Here is a 22,596-nt window from a genome sequence, read left to right as displayed (position 1 = left end):
CCTCGCCGCAGTGTATCGAGACAGACTTCCCCAGAACTTTTAAAAGGGAAATAAATGTTATAGTTGTGTTAATGGAGTGATAGTTTTCATGCATGGTGTTTGGACAAGAAAATAGTGAAGTTGGAGAAAAATGTAGCTTAGACATTGAAGCTTATTGATACAGTGGTGAAATTGATGAGAACTGCTATTGACGTTTGTGTGAATAAATTGTACATTTCCTTTTCCATAGCCAGAGGTTGAACCATTATGTGTCATTCATTTTTTCATTCATTTCAAGCTAAAAGTTTGTTTTCTAAATTGTTTCTTACATTTTTCATATGTATATATATGTATGTGTGTGTGTGTGTGCGTGTGTGTGTGTATGTGTGCGTGTGTGTATATGTATATATATGTGTATATTGTCCCTGGGGATAGGGGTGAAAGAATACTTCCCACGTATTCCTCGCGTGTCGCAGAAAGCGACTAGAGGGGACGGGAGCGGGGGATATATATATATATATATATATATATATATATATATATATATATTATATATATATATATATATATATATATGATCTTAGCCAGATTTCTCAAAAACTGAAATCACCTTTGAAGCCTGTTCTTTTTATTTTTCCAGATTCAGTTTTTCTTGAAGTTTGGGGACTAGAAATGGATTGCATATTTAAGCTGTGGTCTTACTACAGCGTTCAAAAGTGTCAGAACTGTTTTTAGTGTATTGTAATCGGTTCTTATTTATGACATCTAGTTTCCATTTCCTGTATTACTTGCTGCTAGGCAATGAGAATTATTTTTTTTTATCAATAACAATATTATTTTCCTCATTTGAATAATTAGCGGATCTCAGAATATTTGTTTGTTTACTTTTCTACTGTTCAAAGTGCATAACTTACGGATGTGTACATCAGATTTCTTATTGCATGTGTCTCACGGCTGTTAGTTTGTTAGGATTTCTTTGACTCATTTTACAGTCTTGTCCACTTGCAGCTGTACCTAGTTCTTTGGTATCGTAACAGTGGCGACTAGAATTATAGTTATTACCTAACAAATCAAAATATGCATGGAAGAAATGTTCACAAGATGGGGACCCATGACTACAATTTCCTCCCCGTACTATACAAATAGGTAATTGAAAGAGCTGACTCCTGCAGTTCTGGCAGTGTGTGACCCGACAATGATGATAACAGTCATTCTTACGACAGGACACAATCATTCTAAGACAATCCGAATCTGAATCCGCCTCGAGTCTGCAGAAATGTTTGTAAACAAGTAGGTAGTACAGGGCTAAAGTTTTTATAAATACTATGTTTAAAAGATGTCGAATACGAGTATTGTGATTTTCAGCATACAATTCATATGATATTTTTTTAGTCATCGTACAACCATTTGAAATGATAGACACAATATATTACTTTGAATATTTATATACATATCTCTTAATGTACTCGCAATCTCTGCTGACGATCAGCTGGTGAGAATTGTGACAACAACGTGTATGCGGCATTTGGGAAAATGTCATATTACTTACAGAAGATTTGTCATAAAATACTTAATGAATACTTTGGGAATATTGTGGCCACAGTTGGTGAAGTACTGTTCCAGAAGGGCTCTAACCCATTGCGAGTAATAAAAACATACGCTAAACTCCCCTTATATAAAGTAAGTTTTAGTACCGTACTTTGCAAATGAATCCTGTTAAGTATAGGAGGGACCTTGACGAAACTTGGTGAAGTTCTTCATTAAGGGCACTCCAGAAATCGTCTATGGATTTGGATGAAACACAAAATGGACTCTTCATTATCAGGGCAATTGATTTAAACCATGTATTATTGCCGTTCAGTGTCTCAGTCTTGAAGTCAGTAACTCACTTATTAGGCAGGCTTTGAATATGAGGGAAATTATAGAATAAAGGCAAAGAACATATATTTTACCCCTTTATCGAAAGTAGCTTTAAGAGATAGTTAGCTACTTATGCTTAGGGGCTTTACTTACTTACTTGGGAATTATAGTGATGCTTATAGAGGACAATTATATATTATCTTTTGTCCTGATCGTTATTGAATAAGGTGATGGTAGTATATAAGGGAAACTTTGGGGTTTCCTTATGTAGGAGTAGGTATTACACATGAATAAAATTCATCAGAATCCCTGAAAACCTTGCCTAACTCAGCAGTCAAGAATTATCATAATGGTCATTGGTGCTGAATGTCAACAGACAGATGACACAGCGAGCAGCCATGTGATATCCAGCAGGAGACACATATAATGTAGGTATATTTGTACTATCATTTCTGATGCGATTACAATAATACGTGTAGACTGCTATAACATATCTTTCGTATTGATAGTTATTGAATAAGACAATAGTAGTATATTGGGAAAAGTGAAGGGATAACTATTGTAGAATTAGGTAATACACCTGTAAAAAATCATCAGAACCTCTGAAAACTCCACCTAATGTATCTAACAGTCAAGAATTATCATAGTAGTGCTGGATGTCAATAAACAGGTAACGCAGGTAAGTGACAGTTCGATCTCACTTGAAAATATGTAATGTTGGTATATTCATACTGTTATTGCTGCTACTGAATGACGATAGGTTAATTTTTTACAGATTATGTTGATATTTTGGAAGTGTATTAACTACTTTTACCTTTATTAACCTTTTTATTTTTCTGGTATTCATAACCCTTATTAACTTATGTGATATTATTATTCCTGATTGATTGTTTATATAATATTCTTTATCAGTAACCTCACATTTTCTCTTGATCTTTAGATTAGCTTAGGTTTTAAAGACTCTACATTATAGATTGTTGAACCATTATCTAACCCATCCTAGCAAGGGTAAGCAATCATTAAGTTTCTGAGTTTTATTGTTTTATTGTTATAGAGGAGCCTTATTTGCCCTTTTTTTCAAATTGATTCAATTTATGTTTTAACTTGTATATTGATATATGTTTGTTTCTTTAATAGAACAACAGCCAAAAATCTATCAGTCAATCTTACTGATTGGAAGTTAGCTTCTCTTTACAACCATAGCTGAGATTGTTAAGTGATATAGAATATATTTTCAAGAAAATCTCAGGAATGTATTAATATGATATTGTGGTGAATGTGTAATGTCTAATGATCCCTGGTTTCATGTTAATTAGTTTGTAAAGTCTTTTGGTAGGTAACTACAGAAAACAAATAACAACCATAATGAAGAACTGTTTGATAACTTTTTTTTTTTATATGTATGACAGGTAGCTGAGGCCATAGCAGTCCTGGTGAAACATAACTTAGTGACATGGGAGGAATGGCGGCCAGGAATCCCCTGTTATACCTTACTGCATGACCGAGTTCTTCTAATTCTGCGGTTTCCCAGGTTAAGATGTTTTAGTATCTTGTAGAGTGTTCTGTGTGATTTTCTTTCTTTCAAACCATTCGCCATTTCCCGCGTTAGCGAGGTAGCGCCAAGAACAGAGGACTGGGCCTTTTTTGGAATATCCTCACCTGGCCCCCTCTGTTCCTTCCCTTAGAAAATTAAAAAAAAAATGAGAGGGGAGGATTTCCAGCCCCCCGCTCCCTCCCCTTTTAGTCGCCTTCTACGACACGCAGGGAATACGTGGGAAGTATTCTTAATCCCCTATCCCCAGGGGATTTATGATAGTATAATGGTTGTGCAAGGAAGCTTATCCTGCTGTTTTCTGAAAAGAATAAGTTTGACTGACTATGCAGCAGTCAAAGGTCTATTAAACCAAGATTTTGAGCCTTTGTGATCTGTTCATATGATAGTAAAATGAATGATTTGAAATGAACAATAGTGCAAATTTGACTGTTGTAGAAAATAAATGTTTAAGTCGAAAGAGAATGAGTTAATGTGATTATGTATTTGTGGTTTTGCTATTTGTAAATATGGGGAGGTAGCAGTTTGCAGCTTACTTTTTTACAGACTTTTGAGTTTTCTATTGCCACTGCATTTACTATCTTTGCTTATCCTGATCCACATGGCTACAACTTTGTATGCTGAAGAAATATGTCTGCACACCCTTCCTGATGTTTCCCTTCCCAAGCTTCTTGTTATGATTTCTTATGTAAGTCATATGGTAATTTGACCAACCTGTGGAGTTAGGAATGAAGGCCCCATATTAGCAAAACTCATCCTTCAAAAAGTGTAATTGTGGATTTGATCCACTCAATATGAATTAGAATGGAGTTTTTATTATAGATTGATAAGTTGGTATATTGCCTTTATTAACCTTACTTTGGCTCCTTATGAATTTGTGAGCCATTTATTCTGTCTCATTGAAATTGAAAATTTACTTCATAACTCATTTCATTCACTTGTATCATCCTTGTTCTTTCCTCTTGGACTGTTTCCAGCAGTTTAATTTGTATCCTTAAACAGAGATCAGGCTGCTAATGCATTTTCTAGCATTGGTTAAATCTAGTTGGGTAAATCATCTGTTTTGCAACTGTTACACAAACATACAGCGATCTTAGGCAAATGTTTTGAGCATAGCTGTTTGATCTTCATTTATATATAGTGACTAAAGTGTTTCAGAAATATCTGTGTCCATTGCTTAGCTTTTGTATGTAAATAGATTTTAAGTTGTGGCTTGACTGTGCAATACATAATCTTCATCCTCACTGCTACACAAAAACAATTTTTTGCAAGAGTGATTTACTTGCAATCCCATTGCAGATATGTGTATCTGGTCCGAGAGCAGTTTGGTGAGGAAGGGGAAATGGTAGTAGATGTTTTATTAAAGGAAGGACAAGCTACTGCCTCACATATTATCGTTACGTCTTGTGTTAAACTTTTGGAAGCATCTGATAGTGGTAAGGTCAAAGTTTCTTCCTCATGATCTGATTCATTTTATGTAGCAGTTACAAAGGTATAGATGAATTAAAGTGCATTTTTGGTCATACCTTGTGTTTGTTTCTATACGCCCCTTTAGTTGAAGGGATGTGTAAGTGATTAATGCTTGTCTGTGTTTCGGTATAGGCATTTATCTCCTTATCCTTTTTTCCATCACACCTGAGTGTGAAGGAGCAAAGTTTTGCTTATCAAACATGATTGTTCCAGAATTAGGATGTTGGATAGATATAAGTGAAGTCTAGAAGAGTAATGTAAAGCAGTAAAGATGCAAAGAGGGAGTTTATGTTGAATTTATAGCAAAGACATATTTTTCACTGTAATATATCAATGTAAAATGTGATGGATTTGAATTATGGGAATATTGTATAAAAGATGAGTTTTATGCTTCATAAGGTGCATTGAAAATGAGTAAGACTGAATATAGATATGGATGAATAAAAGAAAGGATAATATGGTTAGAAAGACCTAGGGTTTTCAAAGATTATAAAAGGGTAATGCTCATATGATATTTTCAAATCAGATAAAGGATCTGGGGTCAGCTGAAGGGTCTCACTGGAGTGCATGGATAACTTCTTGATGGTGGTTCAATTGGTAATTTGTTCTGTACTCTTCATCAGGAAGCAGCCAAGTTTCATGGATTATCACAAAATGTGACTTATCACCCTTATTTCTGTGTGTAGTTCTTACTGAAAATGATCCGTTGATAATTATATATAGTTTTTCTGATGTCAGGATATATCATGTCCATGATTAACATTGTATAACTGATATATCATCGACCATTCCTTCCCATTTCTCCAAACCCTCCTGCTGATTGGAACAGAAAAGTTTGAAGAAATGAAAAGGAATTGTGGATGATATGAAGCAGGGGGATGGAGTAATGGAAATATATTGTTGACAGTATGAGGGAGTAGGGGCATAAGGTTTCAATCTGTGTTGCTCTTAGCTGGTTCTGTAAATCCCTTGAAGACACATAAATGAAGACATGAATTTGTGTGATTAGTCAAAACTCAGTTGCTTTGCCTCATTTCATTGTTTAGCAGAGGTGATATTTAGCAAAGATGTTTTGTGGTACATCTTAGAAGTTCTTTTTGCACTCCATTGTCAGTGATCAGCACACTTGTTCATGTTTTTGGTCACTTGACTTGAAGTCATGATAATCTAGTTGGGTACAAGGTGCCTGATAGGGAAATTTGGACAGTTGTTTAAGGAATGCTTTTGGCCAATTTTCTTGCACCATCGTTGAATTATGGCAATACCTAACTCTTTGCATGTGCCAGTCTTCATCAGATGAATCTTTCCCACCATTATTGTGTTACATCAAACTTTGAGAAGAATGGAATAAACTTCTTTTTTATATTTCCCCTCTAAACTTGTCCATCATGTTGCTCATCAAATTCTAAATTCACTGATAAGGTTTGCTGCTTTGATATTTGCTGTTTCTAAGTTACTGAAGCTGAACCCTAATAAGAGTGGTTATTTGACTTTACCACTTCTGTATACTAGCTCCTGGGGTATCTCTTTTGCACCCAGCAGTCATTCATTCCTACCTTCACTGTCTTTTGGAGAATGAGAGACCAGTGTGGTACATATATATACAAGGTTTTTGATGAGCAAAAACTCTCTCTTGTCTGGGATCCCTGGGGTAAATGTTTCAAAAGCTCTGCCAGAATTTCAGGATTTCAAGCCAAGTGTTTGAGAATCTACTTTTGTTGCATTATTTATCTCAGTGTCTTTAAGTTTTTATTGATTTCAATTTTTTTATAAGTCTAAAGCAGTTGGAAAAATAAGTTTGACAAGTATGCATTGTACTTACAAAGACTCATTCAAAAGTTCGCTCTGATTTATGAAACTGATATTCTGTTAATTGTATGCACTGTGAAATTCAGTAAACTATTAGATTGTTTACTGATAGTTAGATAGTGATATAAAACTGAGTTCCAGTTTAGTCTGATGCAAATGCAGCATCACAATGAATGTATTGAATTGTTCATCTTTCTTTTCTTTCATACTATTCGTCATTTCCCGCATCAGCGAGGTAGCGTTGAGAACAGAGGACTGGGCCTTTGAGGGAATATCCTCACCACTGGTTATACCTTTATTGATTTATTGCTTATTGTTTCTAAAGAAACTTACTAGATTCTCACATACTGAGGTCATGTATTCACTCTGTGTGTTGAATAAGACCAGAATGATGCATGGTAGAAGATTTCATGCTTTATGTATTCTCAACTTTAGGGAATGCCACCTAAGATTATGAAAGACACAGTTACAGTTTTTAAGATGAAGATGTTTAGATGCAATTTCAGTGCATTACACATAATAGGAGGGGTACAGATGTGGGCAAATGTTGCCTTTCTTTGTATGTTCCTCACACTACCTCACCAATGCAGGAAATGGCAATCAGGTATGAAAAGAAAAAACATAACTGCCAGCCATGAAGCCTCCTTTGAAGGCTTAGGCCAAAGGATTACAAACTGCAAGAAAACTTTAGACTTTAGTTTATCAGTTATGTTCATATTTCTTTCTGTCATCATTTGTAGTTATGTTATCAGACTGTCTCCTTTCCATTTTAGTATTATGGAAAAAGCTTTCTTAGTTACTACACAATGTAAGAGAAATTCTACATCAAGGCTGCTCAAAATAATTCATATGTCAGATTGTTTCTTCATTCATTTTTGAAGTATTTGCAGTCAACATGTGATTGTTTGGGATCATGTTATGCTCACTTGATCAATTCATGCTTTCAAACACTGCATTGGCATGGCTACTGGCTTAGGATTCAAGTTATTTTATATCCAGGGAGTGGGTATTCTCTGCTAGCTGCTTGATCTATAGATCAGGCATCCCATGGATACATGGGGTTGCTTGCTAATGTGCCATGGATAATCATGTGTCAAGGTACTGTTTACCTTATATGAATTACAAAAACCCATATGTGTTAGTTTTAAAGATATTTGGGAAATAACCAAATTAGCCTGCTGTAAGATATTGCCGAAAAGAAAAAGTAAGCTATAGAAGAATCTGTTATCATATATAGTTTTATTCTAGACACATGAATTAAGTTTTTAAACGTGATGGGTAAAGATTGCATGTATTTAGATGAGCTCATGTATTCCTTATGCTACCTTACTAAATTGGAAAAGACACTTAGGTATAAAACAGAGAAGAATTAAATTCACCATAAGTAGTCTAATTATATTCTAGATTTATGAATTGATTATTCCATAGATAATATAAGCAGTTCTTGTTACATATATGTATTTTTTTATCATTATACTTAATCGCTTTGATTATGCTTCCTTTTTGAATTGAGAAAGGCAGATATGTATAAATCAAAGATGAATTAAATCATCTGCTAGTAGTTCAGTTATATTCTAGATTTATGAATTGATTATTCCATAGATAATATAGGTAGTTCTCCCTGTTACATTTATGCAATAACATCTGTAATACTGCATTGATTTTTAAGTAGGCTATGTGATATTAGTTTTATTGATGATCACAGGAAGGGTTTTGACCATACTTTGTTGTGATATTCTTTGGTAGTAAGGATGCAGTTACAATGATATGGTGTGGATTGCTTCATTCCGTGAGGCAGACGAGGTCTGCAAAATACCTATTGAATTTTTGATATTTTGTTGAATAGACCAATTCATAATCATTCTTTAGTCACCTTTTTTTTTTTAGATGTAGGAAGCAGTGGAAGTAGCTATGAGCAGCGGCATGTAACAATCAGAAACCATCTCTTGAAGCTAATAGAGAATGAATTTATACAACGATGTCCATCTCCACAAGATTCTAGCAAACAAGTACCTGTTCTCACCATCAAAGAAGAAGAACTATATAGGTAGGGAAATAAACTGATACATATTGCTTTTTCCTTAATGTACATTGTTTCATCAACCGTTGTGCCACTTTACACAATTACAATTGGATAACAATAGGCAGAATCTCAAATAAGAATGATTTCTATAGATTTCCTTACTTTCTATCATAGTTTCTTTGATGGTATGGTTGCCTTTTATGGATTGTTACTGAACAGGAACAGGAAGATTACATAACTTCAGGATTTGTTCATGAAGAGACTAATATTTCAACAAAACAGTTGTGTGTTGGTGTATTAAGGCAGTATTTGAGGTGCACTGATTGCTTTGATAAAAGAATTTAAGTGTGGAGTATGAGGATAGTTCATATGATGGAGTGCTTGTCCTAAACTCCAGAGTGTGGATGTAAAACCTTATTCTTTGTGTTGCCGGCCTTATGTCAGACACATAGGGATTGTTTTTTGCTTTCATTGTTATCTGTCCATCCATTTACCCTGCCATCCCTCCATCTATTGTTGGGAAGCAAAACTTGCTTTAGTGAAGATGCATGTAACATTACTCATAAAGATAAGGGCAGATTGATCAAGCAGTTTACTGCACTTTATGCTGTTGAATTTGGACTTTTGCTAAGGTATATCCCTTTCTAAAAGGTTTAGTCAGGACCTTAATCAGTACAATTTTTTTTCTTTTTATAATTTCCAAACATTTTCAGCAACCATTCTTATTTTATCTCTAGTGAATATAGTTATCCCTGGAGATGGAGAGAAATGGTACTACTCCTGTATCTCCTTGTCATAGAAGGCAACTATGAGGGTCAGGAGTGGGCAGCTGGAAATCTTCCCCTACTGTATTTATTTCCAAAAGAAAGAACAGAGGAAAGAGGCAAATGAGGGTCTTTTATCCTCTGAGGCTCAGTTGTCCATCCTGAACGCTACCTCATTCATGCGGGCAGTGGTGAACATGTATAAAAGATAGAAGTAAATACAGTATGCTGTAACACAGGGGATACAACTCTTCCATGTAACATTTTTCTAATTCTGGTTCAGGTAGAAAATAAATAAGAGCAATACGGGTTCACTGTTTATATGGCATAGCTAGGATTAAGAGTGTAGAAAGAGTAATGAATGAAGGTAGGAGAAAGTTATGTAGTGAGAAGGAATCATATGAAATACACTTGGCTGAGAGTCTTAAACTGGTACAGTATACCCACAGAGAATGCATGGAAGAATAGGTTGATTTAAGAAGATATATGCATGTTTTTCTAGAGATATGAAGAAAAGAAGGATATTGCAGAGGAGATGCACAGATGTAGCTACTGAATTGATAAAGGTAAGAGGCAGTTTAGGTGAAGATACCAAGGAATTATTTTTGACAATTTGCTGTAGTCATTTTTGTGAAGGTGGATTTGCAAATAGACTTGTCACACTTGATGAATGATCCTAATATGCTAAGGAAAGAAGTAAAATTCAATTGTATTAGCATGGTAGCCCATATTTTACTTGAGAACACTGATCATTGTTTGAATAGGTGTGGGAGTGATTTGAGTAGCTGTGTGCACTTGATTCACCTCATGTAACTGAAACTAGATATGAAAATGAAAGACAGACATATATGGATAAATGTTTAATGAATGTTACATATGAACTGGGAATCAATTCTTTCATTTATACAGTTTGCCCTCGGAATTGCTTGATCTGAAAGCTTTACAACAGGAGATCCAACATCGCCACACAGAAAACACGAAGCCCACAGTCACACATCCAGACATTAATGTATTCTGGAGGCTCAACTATGATAGGTTCCACATAGAGTTCAGGTTGGTATCAGATGTTTATGTATTCAGTCCTTGAATCTTAACTTTAGATTTGGTTGTGTCCTGTGATACAGGCTGTGGTTCAAAGTGTTATTAAGATATTCTACTATCAAAGGAGACTTTAGTTGCTTACCTGAGTTGTTTTATATTTTGATAGCGATTTATAAAACATAACAGGGTTTTGTTTTTTAACCTGTTATACATTATCCTTCCATAGAGAAAGTTAGACATGATAAATGCTATTAATGCTTATTTATGTTAAATTGTTGCCCTCCCTGAGGGCATGTATTTGCTGCATGTCGTAGATGGTGACTAAAGGGGACAGTAGCAGAGGGGCTGGAAACCCTCCCCTCTTGTATTTCAGTTTCTAAAAGAGGAAACAGAAGGAACCAGGCAGGGGGGGCTTATCCTCCTTGAAGGCTCTTGAAGGCTCAGACTGGGGTGTCTGAATGTGTGTGAATGTAACTAAGATGAGGAGAGATGGTTAGTATGCATGAAGAAAGAAACATGGATGTTCTGGTTCTGAGTGAAACAAAGCTCACGAGGAAAGGGGAAGAATGGCTTGGAAATATCTAGGAGGAAAGTTAGGGGTTGATGAGAGGACAAGAGCTAAGGAAGGAGTTGCACTACTCTTGAAACAGGATTGGTGGAAGTGCGTGATAGAATGTAAAGAAGTAAATGTTGGTAAAACTGAAAGTGGATGGTGAGAGATGGGTGGTTACTGGTGCTTATGCACCTGGCTGTGAGAATGATAATAATGAGAGGCAAGTGTTTAGGGAGCAGCTGAGTGAGTGTGTCAGCAGTTTTGATGTGCAAGACCAGGTATTAGTGATAGGTGATTTAAATGTGAAGGTAATAAATGTTGCAGTTGAGAATGTAATCAGATTGCATGGGGTATTCAGTAATATGAATGGAAATGGTGAAGAGCTTGTGGAGTTATCTGCTGGAAAAAAAGACTGGTGACTGGAAATACCTGGTTTAGAAAGAGGGATATACTCAAGTATATGAATGTGAGTTGGAGAGACGGTCAGTAGGCATTATTAGATTACATATTAATTGATGGGCTTGTAAAAGAGAGGCTTCTGGATATAAATATACTGAAAGGGGTAGCTGGTGGAATGTCTGATCACTGTCTTGTGAAGGGGAGGGTGAAGATTTGTAGAGGTTTTCAGAAAAGAGGAAACAGTGTTTGGGGAGAAGAGAGTGATGAGAACGAGCTTTGAAAGGAGACTTATATGAAGAAATACCAGGAGAGATTAAATGTAGAATGGCAAAGGTGAAATTAAATGAAGAGGGTTGGGGGTTGAGGAATGGGAGGTATTTAGGGAAGCAGCGATTGCATTTGGAAGAGATGCACATGGCATACAAAGTAGGGAGGTGGGCAGATTAGAAATGGTAGTGAGTAGTGAGATGAAGAGGTAGAGTTGCTTGTGAAAGAGAAAAGAGATGCATTGGGCGATCTACAGGGAAAGAGTACATATAATTAGAAGATCAAGAGGTCAAGAGGAATGTGCAGGGGTTGAAAAAGAGGACAAATGAGAGTTAGGGTGAGAGTATCATCAACCTTTAGGAGAAATAGAAAGATATTTTGGAAGGAGTTAAATGATATGTAAAAGACAAGAGAACAAATTAAACATCCGTGAAGGGGGTAAAGGGGGAAGTGATAACTGGTAGTGAGGAAGTGAAGAGATGGAGTGAGTATTTTAAAGGACTGTTAAATGTGTTTGATGATAGAGTGTTGGGTGTTTTGGTAGGGGTGGTATGCAGTGTAAAAGAGTCATTGAGAGTTGTTTGGTGAAGAGAGAAGAGGTGCTGAAAGCAATGTGTGAGATGAAAAGCAGCAAGGCAGCTGGACTGGATTGTATTGCAGTAAAATTTATGAAGGAAGTGGGTGACTGTGTTGTTGATTGGTTGGTAAGGATATTCATCGTATGTATGGATTATGGTGAGGTGCCTGAGGATTGGCAGAATGCATGTGTAGTCCCATTGTATAATGGCAAGGAGGATGAAGGTGAGTGTTCTCACTACAGAGGCATAAGTTTGTTGAGTATACCTGGTAAGTTGTATGGGATGATAATGATTTAGAGGGTGAAGGCATGTACTGAGCATCAGAATGGAGAGAAGCAGTGTCGTTTCAGAAGTGGTAGAGGATGTATGGATCATTTGTTTGTTTTAAAGAATATGTGTGAGAAACATTTAGCGAGTAATTTGTTTGGGAAGATTCTATATGTCTCTTGTTTGAATGTTTGATGTCACTGGAGTATGCCAGTTTATGTTTGCAACTCAAGTGAAAAGTCACCTTCAGTGAGATGTGTAACTGATAGCAATTCTAATGTATGGAAAGGCATCATGAACAACTGCTAGATTGATGGGTAGAGACAGTGATGTGTATTTCATCCATGATGAATGCAAAACTTTCTTTGCTTAAACTGAAAATCTTACAGGGACAGTGAAATTCGTAACAGCATTGTGAGACGAGTTGACCCCTTGGCAGGAGAATGTTTGGGTGCTATGTTAAAATTGTCATACAAAGTTTCTGATCCCTGGGCTCCAGTTATGAATGTTGTTACAGCAGCAGAGATCAGGGACCAACTCAAGGATCTGAAGTATCTAGATCAGTACTTTAAGATATTAGGTAAGATATTTTCCAGTAATTCATAAATTTTCATGATTTTTAAGACTTCACATTCATAGATTTTGGAAAAACATGTTCACTGTCACCGATAAAGGAACAATGATGAGAATATTGTTTAAGGAAAAATTCGTTTTTTCTGGTAATTTCTCCAATTTATGGCTGGCTCATGCTCACTCCTCAAGCATTCCTGAACTTATTACATCTTGCAAAAAGTTTTGTATCTTTTTCTGATGTTTTCATGCTCATTTGCTTGATATCGAACACTTTTATCCATATCTTACCTCTTGTCACCAGTACACAAGCATATAGTCTACAGCTTTGTATGAGACATACAGTGCTAAGACAAAATCTGTAGTCTAATCTTCCATAAAGTGCAATGCAGGATCTACTTGTATCTAGTGCACATTTTCATTGCATTATTGTATATGGTACATTATGATTATCTCCTTTTATCGATTTGAAGTACATAACAAATATTATTACTGTTGTCTATTTTTCTGTAATTGATTAATTCTTCATTTTATGAGAATAATACTGTCAGTTACAAGATCACTGAAATTTGAAATCTATTTAGATGTTATATTTCTATTACAAATTTCATGTGTATGTATATAGCAGAGAAATATAATATTCTTAGAAATATTGGTACCTATACCCATAGCATTTGACAAGGACACATAGTGGATATCTGTTATGCTGTTATACTTTTTTCTCAGAGGAGCAGAGTGGAGAATGTGTCCAGCGGGTTGGTGATGCTGGTGGTGGTCAGTACAGATTAAGTATGGCCAATGCATTCCAGTCTCTCACTTACACTCTAATTTACAATATTGTGCAAGAAAGATTTGGTTCTAAAGCAGCTCGTATTTTCAGGTTAGTTATAGATTAAGGAAAACGTATACCATTGGTTCAAGATTTAGAGTATCAAGATTCTGAATGAATTTCTTTTTGTGGGTTTTACTTCGGTGATGATATGAAATTTGTCACTTGAAGCTGACAAGAAAGAAAAGGTGTTTTTTGATAAACACTTAAACAAAGGGATAAAATTTAAAGAAATTCAGTATCATATTGCATGCTGTCATCTGCAAACAGCATCTACCTTGCCTCCCAGTCCTCCCAACCCCAGCATATGGTAGATCTGCCACTTTCTCCAAGACCCTTGCATATATCACCCTCACCATCCCATCCATTGACAAATTAAACAACTATGGTGACATCACATACCTCTACACAGACCCACCTTCATTAGTCATATTTTTTATCATATACTTTTTTCATACATGTTCACCACTTCCTTTATTAACAAGGTAGTGCCAGGAACAGAAATAAATGGCCTTACTTGCTTGCATCCACTTTAGCTGTCATGTAAGATGCTCTGAAACCAAAGCCACAATGAGGCCTCATAGACCTATCCATGGTTTCCCATGGTGCATTGTCACCTGTATGCCATATCTCTCCTATTTGCTTTATCCCTTGCATGTGTCACACCACCCTGCTTGTATAATGTTATTTATTATCTATTCTTTCATTAGTTATTATATATTTTATATTTATTATACTTTGTCGTTGTCTCCTGTGTTATTATTATTATTATTATTATTATTATTATTATTATCATTATTATTATTATTATTATTGTTATTATTATGAATAATAATATCATTTTTCCATACTTCATCAACATTTCCATTGTTAGTGAGTTAGCGCCAGGAAAGGTGAAGAAAGGCCACATCTGCTCACATCCTTTCAGTATGTCATGCATAATGTACTAAAGTCAGCTCCCTATCCACAACCATGCCCCACAGACCTTTCCAAGGTTTACCTGAGACACTTTTCATGCCCTGGTTCAGTCCACTGACAGCAACCCCAGTATACCACATTATTCCACTTCACTCTATCCCTTGTATGCCGTTAACCCTCCTGCATGTTCAGGCCCTGACCACTCAAAATTTTTTTTGCTCCATCCTTATATCTCCAGTTTGGTCTCCCTGTTCTCTTTGTTCCTTCCACTTACATTTGTATCCTCTTTGTTAACTTTTTCTCATTTCAGCACACCTTCTTCAGCTATCTGAACCACATTCTTTTTATTACCATACATCTCTAACCCTTTCATTACTTACTTTGTCCAACCATCTCACATCACTTATTGTCTTCAAACATTTCATTTCCAACACATCCACCCTCCTTCACACAGCCATATCTGTAGCCCATGCCTTACATCCATATAATTGTTGGGACTTCTGTACCCTCAAACATTCCTATTTTTGCCCTCCCAGATCCTCCACCCCCTCACCCAACTCATAACTCAGACAAAAAAGGCTGCATTCATTCTCACTCAGTCTCAAGCTGTCATGTGTAATGCTCTGAAACCACAGCTCTTATCCACATCCAGGCCCTGCCTGACCTTTCCATGGTTTACCCCAGATGTTTCACATGCCCTGGTTCAGTCTATTGACAGCATGTCCACCCCAGTATACTACGTTGTTCCAATTCACTCTATTCCTTGCAAGTCTCTCACCCTCCTGTATGTTCAGGCCCCTGATCACTCAAAATCTTTTTCACTCCATCCTTCCACCTCCAATTTGGTCTCCCTCTTCTCGTTGTTCCCTCTACCACTAACATATATGTATATCCTCTTTGTCAATCTTTCATCACTCATTCTCTCCATATACCCGAACCATTTCAACACACCCTCTTCTGCTCTTTTAACCACACTTATTATTTCCACACATTTCTCTTACCCTTTTGTTACTTACACGATCAAACCACCTAACACCACATATTGTCCTCTAGCATTTCATTACAAACACGTCCACCCTCCTCTGCACAGCCCTATCTATAGCCCATGCCTTGCGACCATATAATATTCCTTCAAACTTACTCATTTTTGCTCTCCGAGATAATGTTCTCTCCTTCCACACATTCTTCATCTCTCAGAGCCTTCACCCCCTCACCCACCTCACCCACCCTGTGACTCATTTCCACTTCCATAGTTCCATTTGCTGCTAAGTCCACTCCCAGAAATCTGAAACACTTCACTTCCTCCATTTAAATTTACATCCCACTTACCTTGTCCCTTATCCTTATTGAACATAATAACCTTGCTCTTCTTCACATTTACTCTCAATTTTCCCAAACTCAGTCACTCGCTTCTGCAGTTTCTTACTCGAATCAGCCACCATAGGGATAGGGTGCTGAGAATTCTACTTGTATATCTCCAACCTGTTGTTTTATGTGATTATCAAGGATGGGAGATGCAAACCTTCCCACTTTGAATCATCACTTTCCAAAATAGTGACAGAAGATAGAGTCAAGCATCGATTTTTTCTTGATGGTTCATTTAGGGTGTTGAACGTGTTTGGATGTAACCAGGATGAGAATCGAGAGATTAGGTATTATGTTTGTTGAAATATACCAGGATATTCTGCTTCTGAGGGAAATTAATTTAAAAGGAGTGGGGACTTAATGTGTAAGGAATGTTCAGATGGTTAAGTCCAGGGTTAGTGAAAGGGAAAGAGGAATGAAGAGGTGGCTTTTCTTACAAAGAAGTTGCTGTGGGACTGTGTTAAAGAGAGTTTGAAAGTCGAGAGAGGAGGGGGCCGGGGCGAGGGAGCGTGGTGGGGGGGGGGCGGTCGGTGTGGCCTGTACTTTATTTTTCATTTTTTTTTTTTTTTTTTTTTTTTTTTTTTTTTTTTTTTTTTTTTTTTTTTTTTTTTTTTTTTTTTTTTTTTTTTTTTTTTTTTTTTTTTTTTTTTTTTTTTTTTTTTTTTTTTTTTTTTTTTTTTTTTTTTTTTTTTTTTTTTTTTTTTTTTTTTTTTTTTTTTTTTTTTTTTTTTTTTTTTTTTTTTTTTTTTTTTTTTTTTTTTTTTTTTTTTTTTTTTTTTTTTTTTTTTTTTTTTTTTTTTTTTTTTTTTTTTTTTTTTTTTTTTTTTTTTTTTTTTTTTTTTTTTTTTTTTTTTTTTTTTTTTTTTTTTTTTTTTTTTTTTTTTTTTTTTTTTTTTTTTTTTTTTTTTTTTTTTTTTTTTTTTTTTTTTTTTTTTTTTTTTTTTTTTTTTTTTTTTTTTTTTTTTTTTTTTTTTTTTTTTTTTTTTTTTTTTTTTTTTTTTTTTTTTTTTTTTTTTTTTTTTTTTTTTTTTTTTTTTTTTTTTTTTTTTTTTTTTTTTTTTTTTTTTTTTTTTTTTTTTTTTTTTTTTTTTTTTTTTTTTTTTTTTTTTTTTTTTTTTTTTTTTTTTTTTTTTTTTTTTTTTTTTTTTTTTTTTTTTTTTTTTTTTTTTTTTTTTTTTTTTTTTTTTTTTTTTTTTTTTTTTTTTTTTTTTTTTTTTTTTTTTTTTTTTTTTTTTTTTTTTTTTTTTTTTTTTTTTTTTTTTTTTTTTTTTTTTTTTTTTTTTTTTTTTTTTTTTTTTTTTTTTTTTTTTTTTTTTTTTTTTTTTTTTTTTTTTTTTTTTTTTTTTTTTTTTTTTTTTTTTTTTTTTTTTTTTTTTTTTTTTTTTTTTTTTTTTTTTTTTTTTTTTTTTTTTTTTTTTTTTTTTTTTTTTTTTTTTTTTTTTTTTTTTTTTTTTTTTTTTTTTTTTTTTTTTTTTTTTTTTTTTTTTTTTTTTTTTTTTTTTTTTTTTTTTTTTTTTTTTTTTTTTTTTTTTTTTTTTTTTTTTTTTTTTTTTTTTTTTTTTTTTTTTTTTTTTTTTTTTTTTTTTTTTTTTTTTTTTTTTTTTTTTTTTTTTTTTTTTTTTTTTTTTTTTTTTTTTTTTTTTTTTTTTTTTTTTTTTTTTTTTTTTTTTTTTTTTTTTTTTTTTTTTTTTTTTTTTTTTTTTTTTTTTTTTTTTTTTTTTTTTTTTTTTTTTTTTTTTTTTTTTTTTTTTTTTTTTTTTTTTTTTTTTTTTTTTTTTTTTTTTTTTTTTTTTTTTTTTTTTTTTTTTTTTTTTTTTTTTTTTTTTTTTTTTTTTTTTTTTTTTTTTTTTTTTTTTTTTTTTTTTTTTTTTTTTTTTTTTTTTTTTTTTTTTTTTTTTTTTTTTTTTTTTTTTTTTTTTTTTTTTTTTTTTTTTTTTTTTTTTTTTTTTTTTTTTTTTTTTTTTTTTTTTTTTTTTTTTTTTTTTTTTTTTTTTTTTTTTTTTTTTTTTTTTTTTTTTTTTTTTTTTTTTTTTTTTTTTTTTTTTTTTTTTTTTTTTTTTTTTTTTTTTTTTTTTTTTTTTTTTTTTTTTTTTTTTTTTTTTTTTTTTTTTTTTTTTTTTTTTTTTTTTTTTTTTTTTTTTTTTTTTTTTTTTTTTTTTTTTTTTTTTTTTTTTTTTTTTTTTTTTTTTTTTTTTTTTTTTTTTTTTTTTTTTTTTTTTTTTTTTTTTTTTTTTTTTTTTTTTTTTTTTTTTTTTTTTTTTTTTTTTTTTTTTTTTTTTTTTTTTTTTTTTTTTTTTTTTTTTTTTTTTTTTTTTTTTTTTTTTTTTTTTTTTTTTTTTTTTTTTTTTTTTTTTTTTTTTTTTTTTTTTTTTTTTTTTTTTTTTTTTTTTTTTTTTTTTTTTTTTTTTTTTTTTTTTTTTTTTTTTTTTTTTTTTTTTTTTTTTTTTTTTTTTTTTTTTTTTTTTTTTTTTTTTTTTTTTTTTTTTTTTTTTTTTTTTTTTTTTTTTTTTTTTTTTTTTTTTTTTTTTTTTTTTTTTTTTTTTTTTTTTTTTTTTTTTTTATTTTTCCCTGCAAAAATCATCCAAATGCCTCTCTCTTCTCTTTCACTAATAATCTTACTTCTTCATTCCACCACTCACTACCCTTTCTAATCTGCCCAACTCCCATGCTTCTCATGCCACAAGCATCTTTTGCGCAAGCTATCACTGCTTCCCTGAATACATCCCATTCCTCCCCCACTCCCCTTATACCCTTTGTTCTCACCTTTTTCCATTCTGTGTTCAGAATAATGAAATATATACAGCATAATGAAACATATAATTTAAATTGAAAGTTTCTAAATGAAGTGAAGAATACACCTTGTATCATTCCAGAATAATGTTTTCTCAGCCTCTTTCAACAAGTTAGTGTGGTCTTTGATTTTTTTGTATGGCTTAGACATTTCCCTTTTAAAATGAAAATTTTTACCCAGAATTGACAAAAAATACTGTTTTTGACTTTCTGTATCAGAAGTGGTTTTTTGCGAGTGGAAGTACAGCCACCCAATCATTGCTAACAAGTCTGCCTGTAAGCTGACATATTTTCAGAAGTGAATTTATGTCATTATAAAGTGACATTTTTTTACTTAGTTTCATTGGATTATTTAATGGCTTTAGGGAAGCAAACATCATTTATGTATTTGGTTTTACTTAAGGTTCCTTATTGAAAAAAAAGATATTGCAGAACTTTTTGTTTGACAAGAAAAATTAGGTATTGTAAAACTTTCTGTTTGTGAATCTTGTTTTCAGTGTTTAAATATCTAATTGTCTATTCTCTCTATAGGTTGTACGTATGGTGCTTGAATGGTGTTACAAGGCATTGTATAATTTGATGGTGCAACGAGAGACAAGAGCTATCGATAATCGTCGCTTGTTAGATAAACGTACAAGAGTCGACTCTATTGTAGAGAACCTCAAGCAGTCAGGAGGTACTGATGAACAAATTCAAGAGGTGAGAATTCTTGTACTAATTCCTACATTTTCTATGGGCCAACTACTTGGGGCTCAGCATTTCTAAGGGTGTCTATTGTTAATTAAGGTAGAAGGAGAGATACATAACTAATTTTTTTGCCCATGATTATTCATAAAAGCAGTACTGTTAGAGAAGTAATGACAGTGCACCTGTTGCCCTTTTGTTAGAGTACCTTGTTAGTCACCCTCACCATGTAATGGCATGCAGTGGTATTTCTTATATTTTTATACATGACATGATTTTCTTCATTCCATTAACTTCTTTTACATGATATCTACTTTTATCCATTTGTATGTTGGTTAACTTCATATTCTCAGTATATACATTACCTGTGTTTAATACTGAAGGTTTTATTTTTTATCTAATCGCCAAATTAACAAGAAGAATTCCTCAGCTAATGCATTTCACTTTCAGTTTCAAAAGGGCTGTTCTTGGAAGAAAAGCAAGTTTGCCAGTTTTCAGACACAGGAAGAAGTCTAAGTACATACTTACAGATTTTCTTTAGGTTATATTTGAGAGCCATTTTTTATGTGATTCAGATTCATTCCTGATCACTTTTTTTTTTTTTCTTTGCCGCTGTCTCCCGCGTTTGCGAGGTAGCTGATCAGTCTTATTACTCCATATTTTCTTTTACTCTCAGGTTGAGGAAATGATGACTCCAAGTGAACGTGCTCTGGTTGAGCAAGTGCTTGCCACTCAGGATAAACTTTTTGATGCTGAGATGGGGTTAGATGAAACAATATTTATTCTCCAGATGTTCCTGTACTATCAGATTCAAAAGGTTTGAGTCATGTGGTGTAATTTGTTACCTGCTATGTCATAAAGAGCATGCATTATGTTACCCTTGGATGTGGATGAGTAAATCCATGTATCTCAAGAAAAGGTGTTATAACCCTCATTGCTTGAATAAGGTACACTTGATGGAATTTGGTAGGAAGAGAGTAATCATGCATTTTTGATATGTCAAATTGAAAGAATATTTTGAATACAATTTAAATTGAAAGATGAAATCACTGTAAACTTAGTATTTTGTGGATAAAGTCATTTACTACATATACATTGTCTTACTATTTGTGAGTACTATATATTCTTTAGATAATTTGGAAAGAAAAAGATCATGATGATTTGATTTTTTTAGAAGAATCATAAAAATTAGGCTGATCTTATGAACAAATAAAGAGTTGTATATTGCAATTCATCTTTTCTCCTGGGATTTTTCCATGATTTCAGTATTTGATATGCTACCAGTGATTATGTTCATTGGTTTTAAATGAATTTAGGACATGTTAACTGAAGTGCTCCTTAATTTAACTCAATTTTTCCAGTGTTTTTGACTGTTTCTTTTAAACTTCTGATTAAGAAATTTATTTTTCAATCTTTTTTATAGATTGCAAATAAAAGTTATGTAATTGTATGTTATTTTTAGTGTGTATTCTTTGTAATTAAGAATGATTTTCTTTTGTAATTATAGATGCAATAAAAAGATTTTGGATACAGTTCATAAATGTAGTATTTTTATTTCTTCACCAAATTTATGTTTTTCATAGGACATTGCATTATTTGGCTTTCTGTAGATGCTATATTTAAAACAATACTTTTCCCTATGAATCAATACATCCAGAATGGTATACATATGAAGGCAAGCAAGTATGAATATGTGTGTGTATGCATATGGATTTAGCAGTGGATGGAACCATGGAAGCGGAAGTAAGTCACAGGGTGGAGGAAGGGACAAAGGTTCTGGGAGCATTGAAGAATGTGTGGAAGGCAAGAACGTTATCTCAGAGAGCAAAATTGGGTATGTTTAAAGAAATGGCGGTTCCAACAATGTCATATGGTTGTGAGGCAAGGGCTATAGATAGGGTTGTGCAGAGGAGGGTGGATGTGTTGGAAATGAGATGTTTGAGGACAATATATGGTGTGAAGTGGTTTGATCGAGTAAGTAATGAAAGGGTAAGAGAGATTTGTGGTAATGAAGTGTGATTGAGAGAGAAGAGGGTGTATTGAAATGGTTTGGTCACATGGAGAGAATGAGCGAGGAAAGATTGACAAAGAGGATATATGTGTCAGAGGTGGATGGAACGAGGAGAAGTCGGAGACAAGCTGGAGGTGGAAGGATGGGGTGAAAAAGATTTTGAGCGATCGGGGCCTGAACATACAGGAGGGTAAAAGGCTTGCTAGGAATAGAGTGAATTGGAACGATGTGGTATACCGGGGTCAACATGCTGTAAGTGGATTGAACCAGGGCATGTGAAGCATCTGGGGTAAGCCATGGAAAGTTTTCTGGGGCCTGAATGTGGAAAGGGAGCTGTGGTTTCAGTGCATTACACATGACAGCTAGAGGCTGAGTGTGAACGAAAGTGGCCTTTGTTGTCCTTTCCTAACACTACCTCACACGTGTGTGGGGAGGGGATGCCATTTCATGTATGGTGGGGCTGCAACGGGAATGGATAAAGGCAGCAAGTATGAATATGTTCATGTGTATATATATGTATATATCTGTGTATGTATATGTATGTATACGTTGAAATGCACAGATATCTCAATCAGCAAAAATGGGTATGTTTGAAGGAATAGTGGTACCAACAATGCTGTATGGTTGTGAGGCTTGGGCTATAGATAAGGTTGTGCGGAGAAGGGTGGATGTGTTGGAAATGAAACTCCGTCACCAGCTTCTGCAGTTTCTCACCTGAATCAGCCATCAGCACTGTATCATCAGCAAACAACTGACTCACTTCCCAAGCCCTCTCATCCACAACAGACTGCATACTTGCCCATCTCTCCAAAACTCTTGCATTCACCTCCGTAACAACCCCATCCATAAACAAATTCAACAACCATG

At 33.2% G+C, this 22,596-nt stretch overlaps 1 protein-coding gene across 1 annotated transcript; it reads left to right on the top strand.

Annotated features, from left to right (window-relative positions):
* Nucleotides 1–1,462: 1,462 nt before the first annotated feature.
* Polr3C (RNA polymerase III subunit C) lies at nucleotides 1,463–20,690 on the top strand. Its single transcript, XM_071672701.1, has 9 exons — nucleotides 1,463–1,659; nucleotides 3,249–3,370; nucleotides 4,691–4,827; nucleotides 8,558–8,717; nucleotides 10,367–10,510; nucleotides 12,952–13,142; nucleotides 13,859–14,016; nucleotides 19,566–19,733; nucleotides 20,395–20,690. Exons 1-9 carry the CDS (start codon nucleotides 1,513–1,515, stop codon nucleotides 20,539–20,541), a joined length of 1,374 nt encoding a protein of 457 aa, XP_071528802.1. The 5' UTR covers nucleotides 1,463–1,512; the 3' UTR covers nucleotides 20,542–20,690.
* Nucleotides 20,691–22,596: the final 1,906 nt, after the last annotated feature.

The sequence above is a fragment of the Panulirus ornatus genome, chromosome 17 (genome assembly GCF_036320965.1).
Source record: "Panulirus ornatus isolate Po-2019 chromosome 17, ASM3632096v1, whole genome shotgun sequence".
Classification (NCBI taxonomy): domain Eukaryota; kingdom Metazoa; phylum Arthropoda; class Malacostraca; order Decapoda; family Palinuridae; genus Panulirus; species Panulirus ornatus.
Note: the sequence above shows the minus strand (reverse complement) of the source record. Positions and strands in the feature narration are given on the sequence as shown.

Bases quoted from the DNA above. Each gene is read 5' to 3' on its own strand.
- Polr3C (XM_071672701.1), top strand. From the start codon at position 1,513: ATGTCATATTACTTACAGAAGATTTGTCATAAAATACTTAATGAATAC. The intron at 4,828-8,557 runs GTAAGGTCAAAG...TTTTTTTTTTAG, and splicing joins TTTGGAAGCATCTGATAGTG to ATGTAGGAAGCAGTGGAAGT. The intron at 19,734-20,394 runs GTGAGAATTCTT...TTTTACTCTCAG, and splicing joins CTGATGAACAAATTCAAGAG to GTTGAGGAAATGATGACTCC.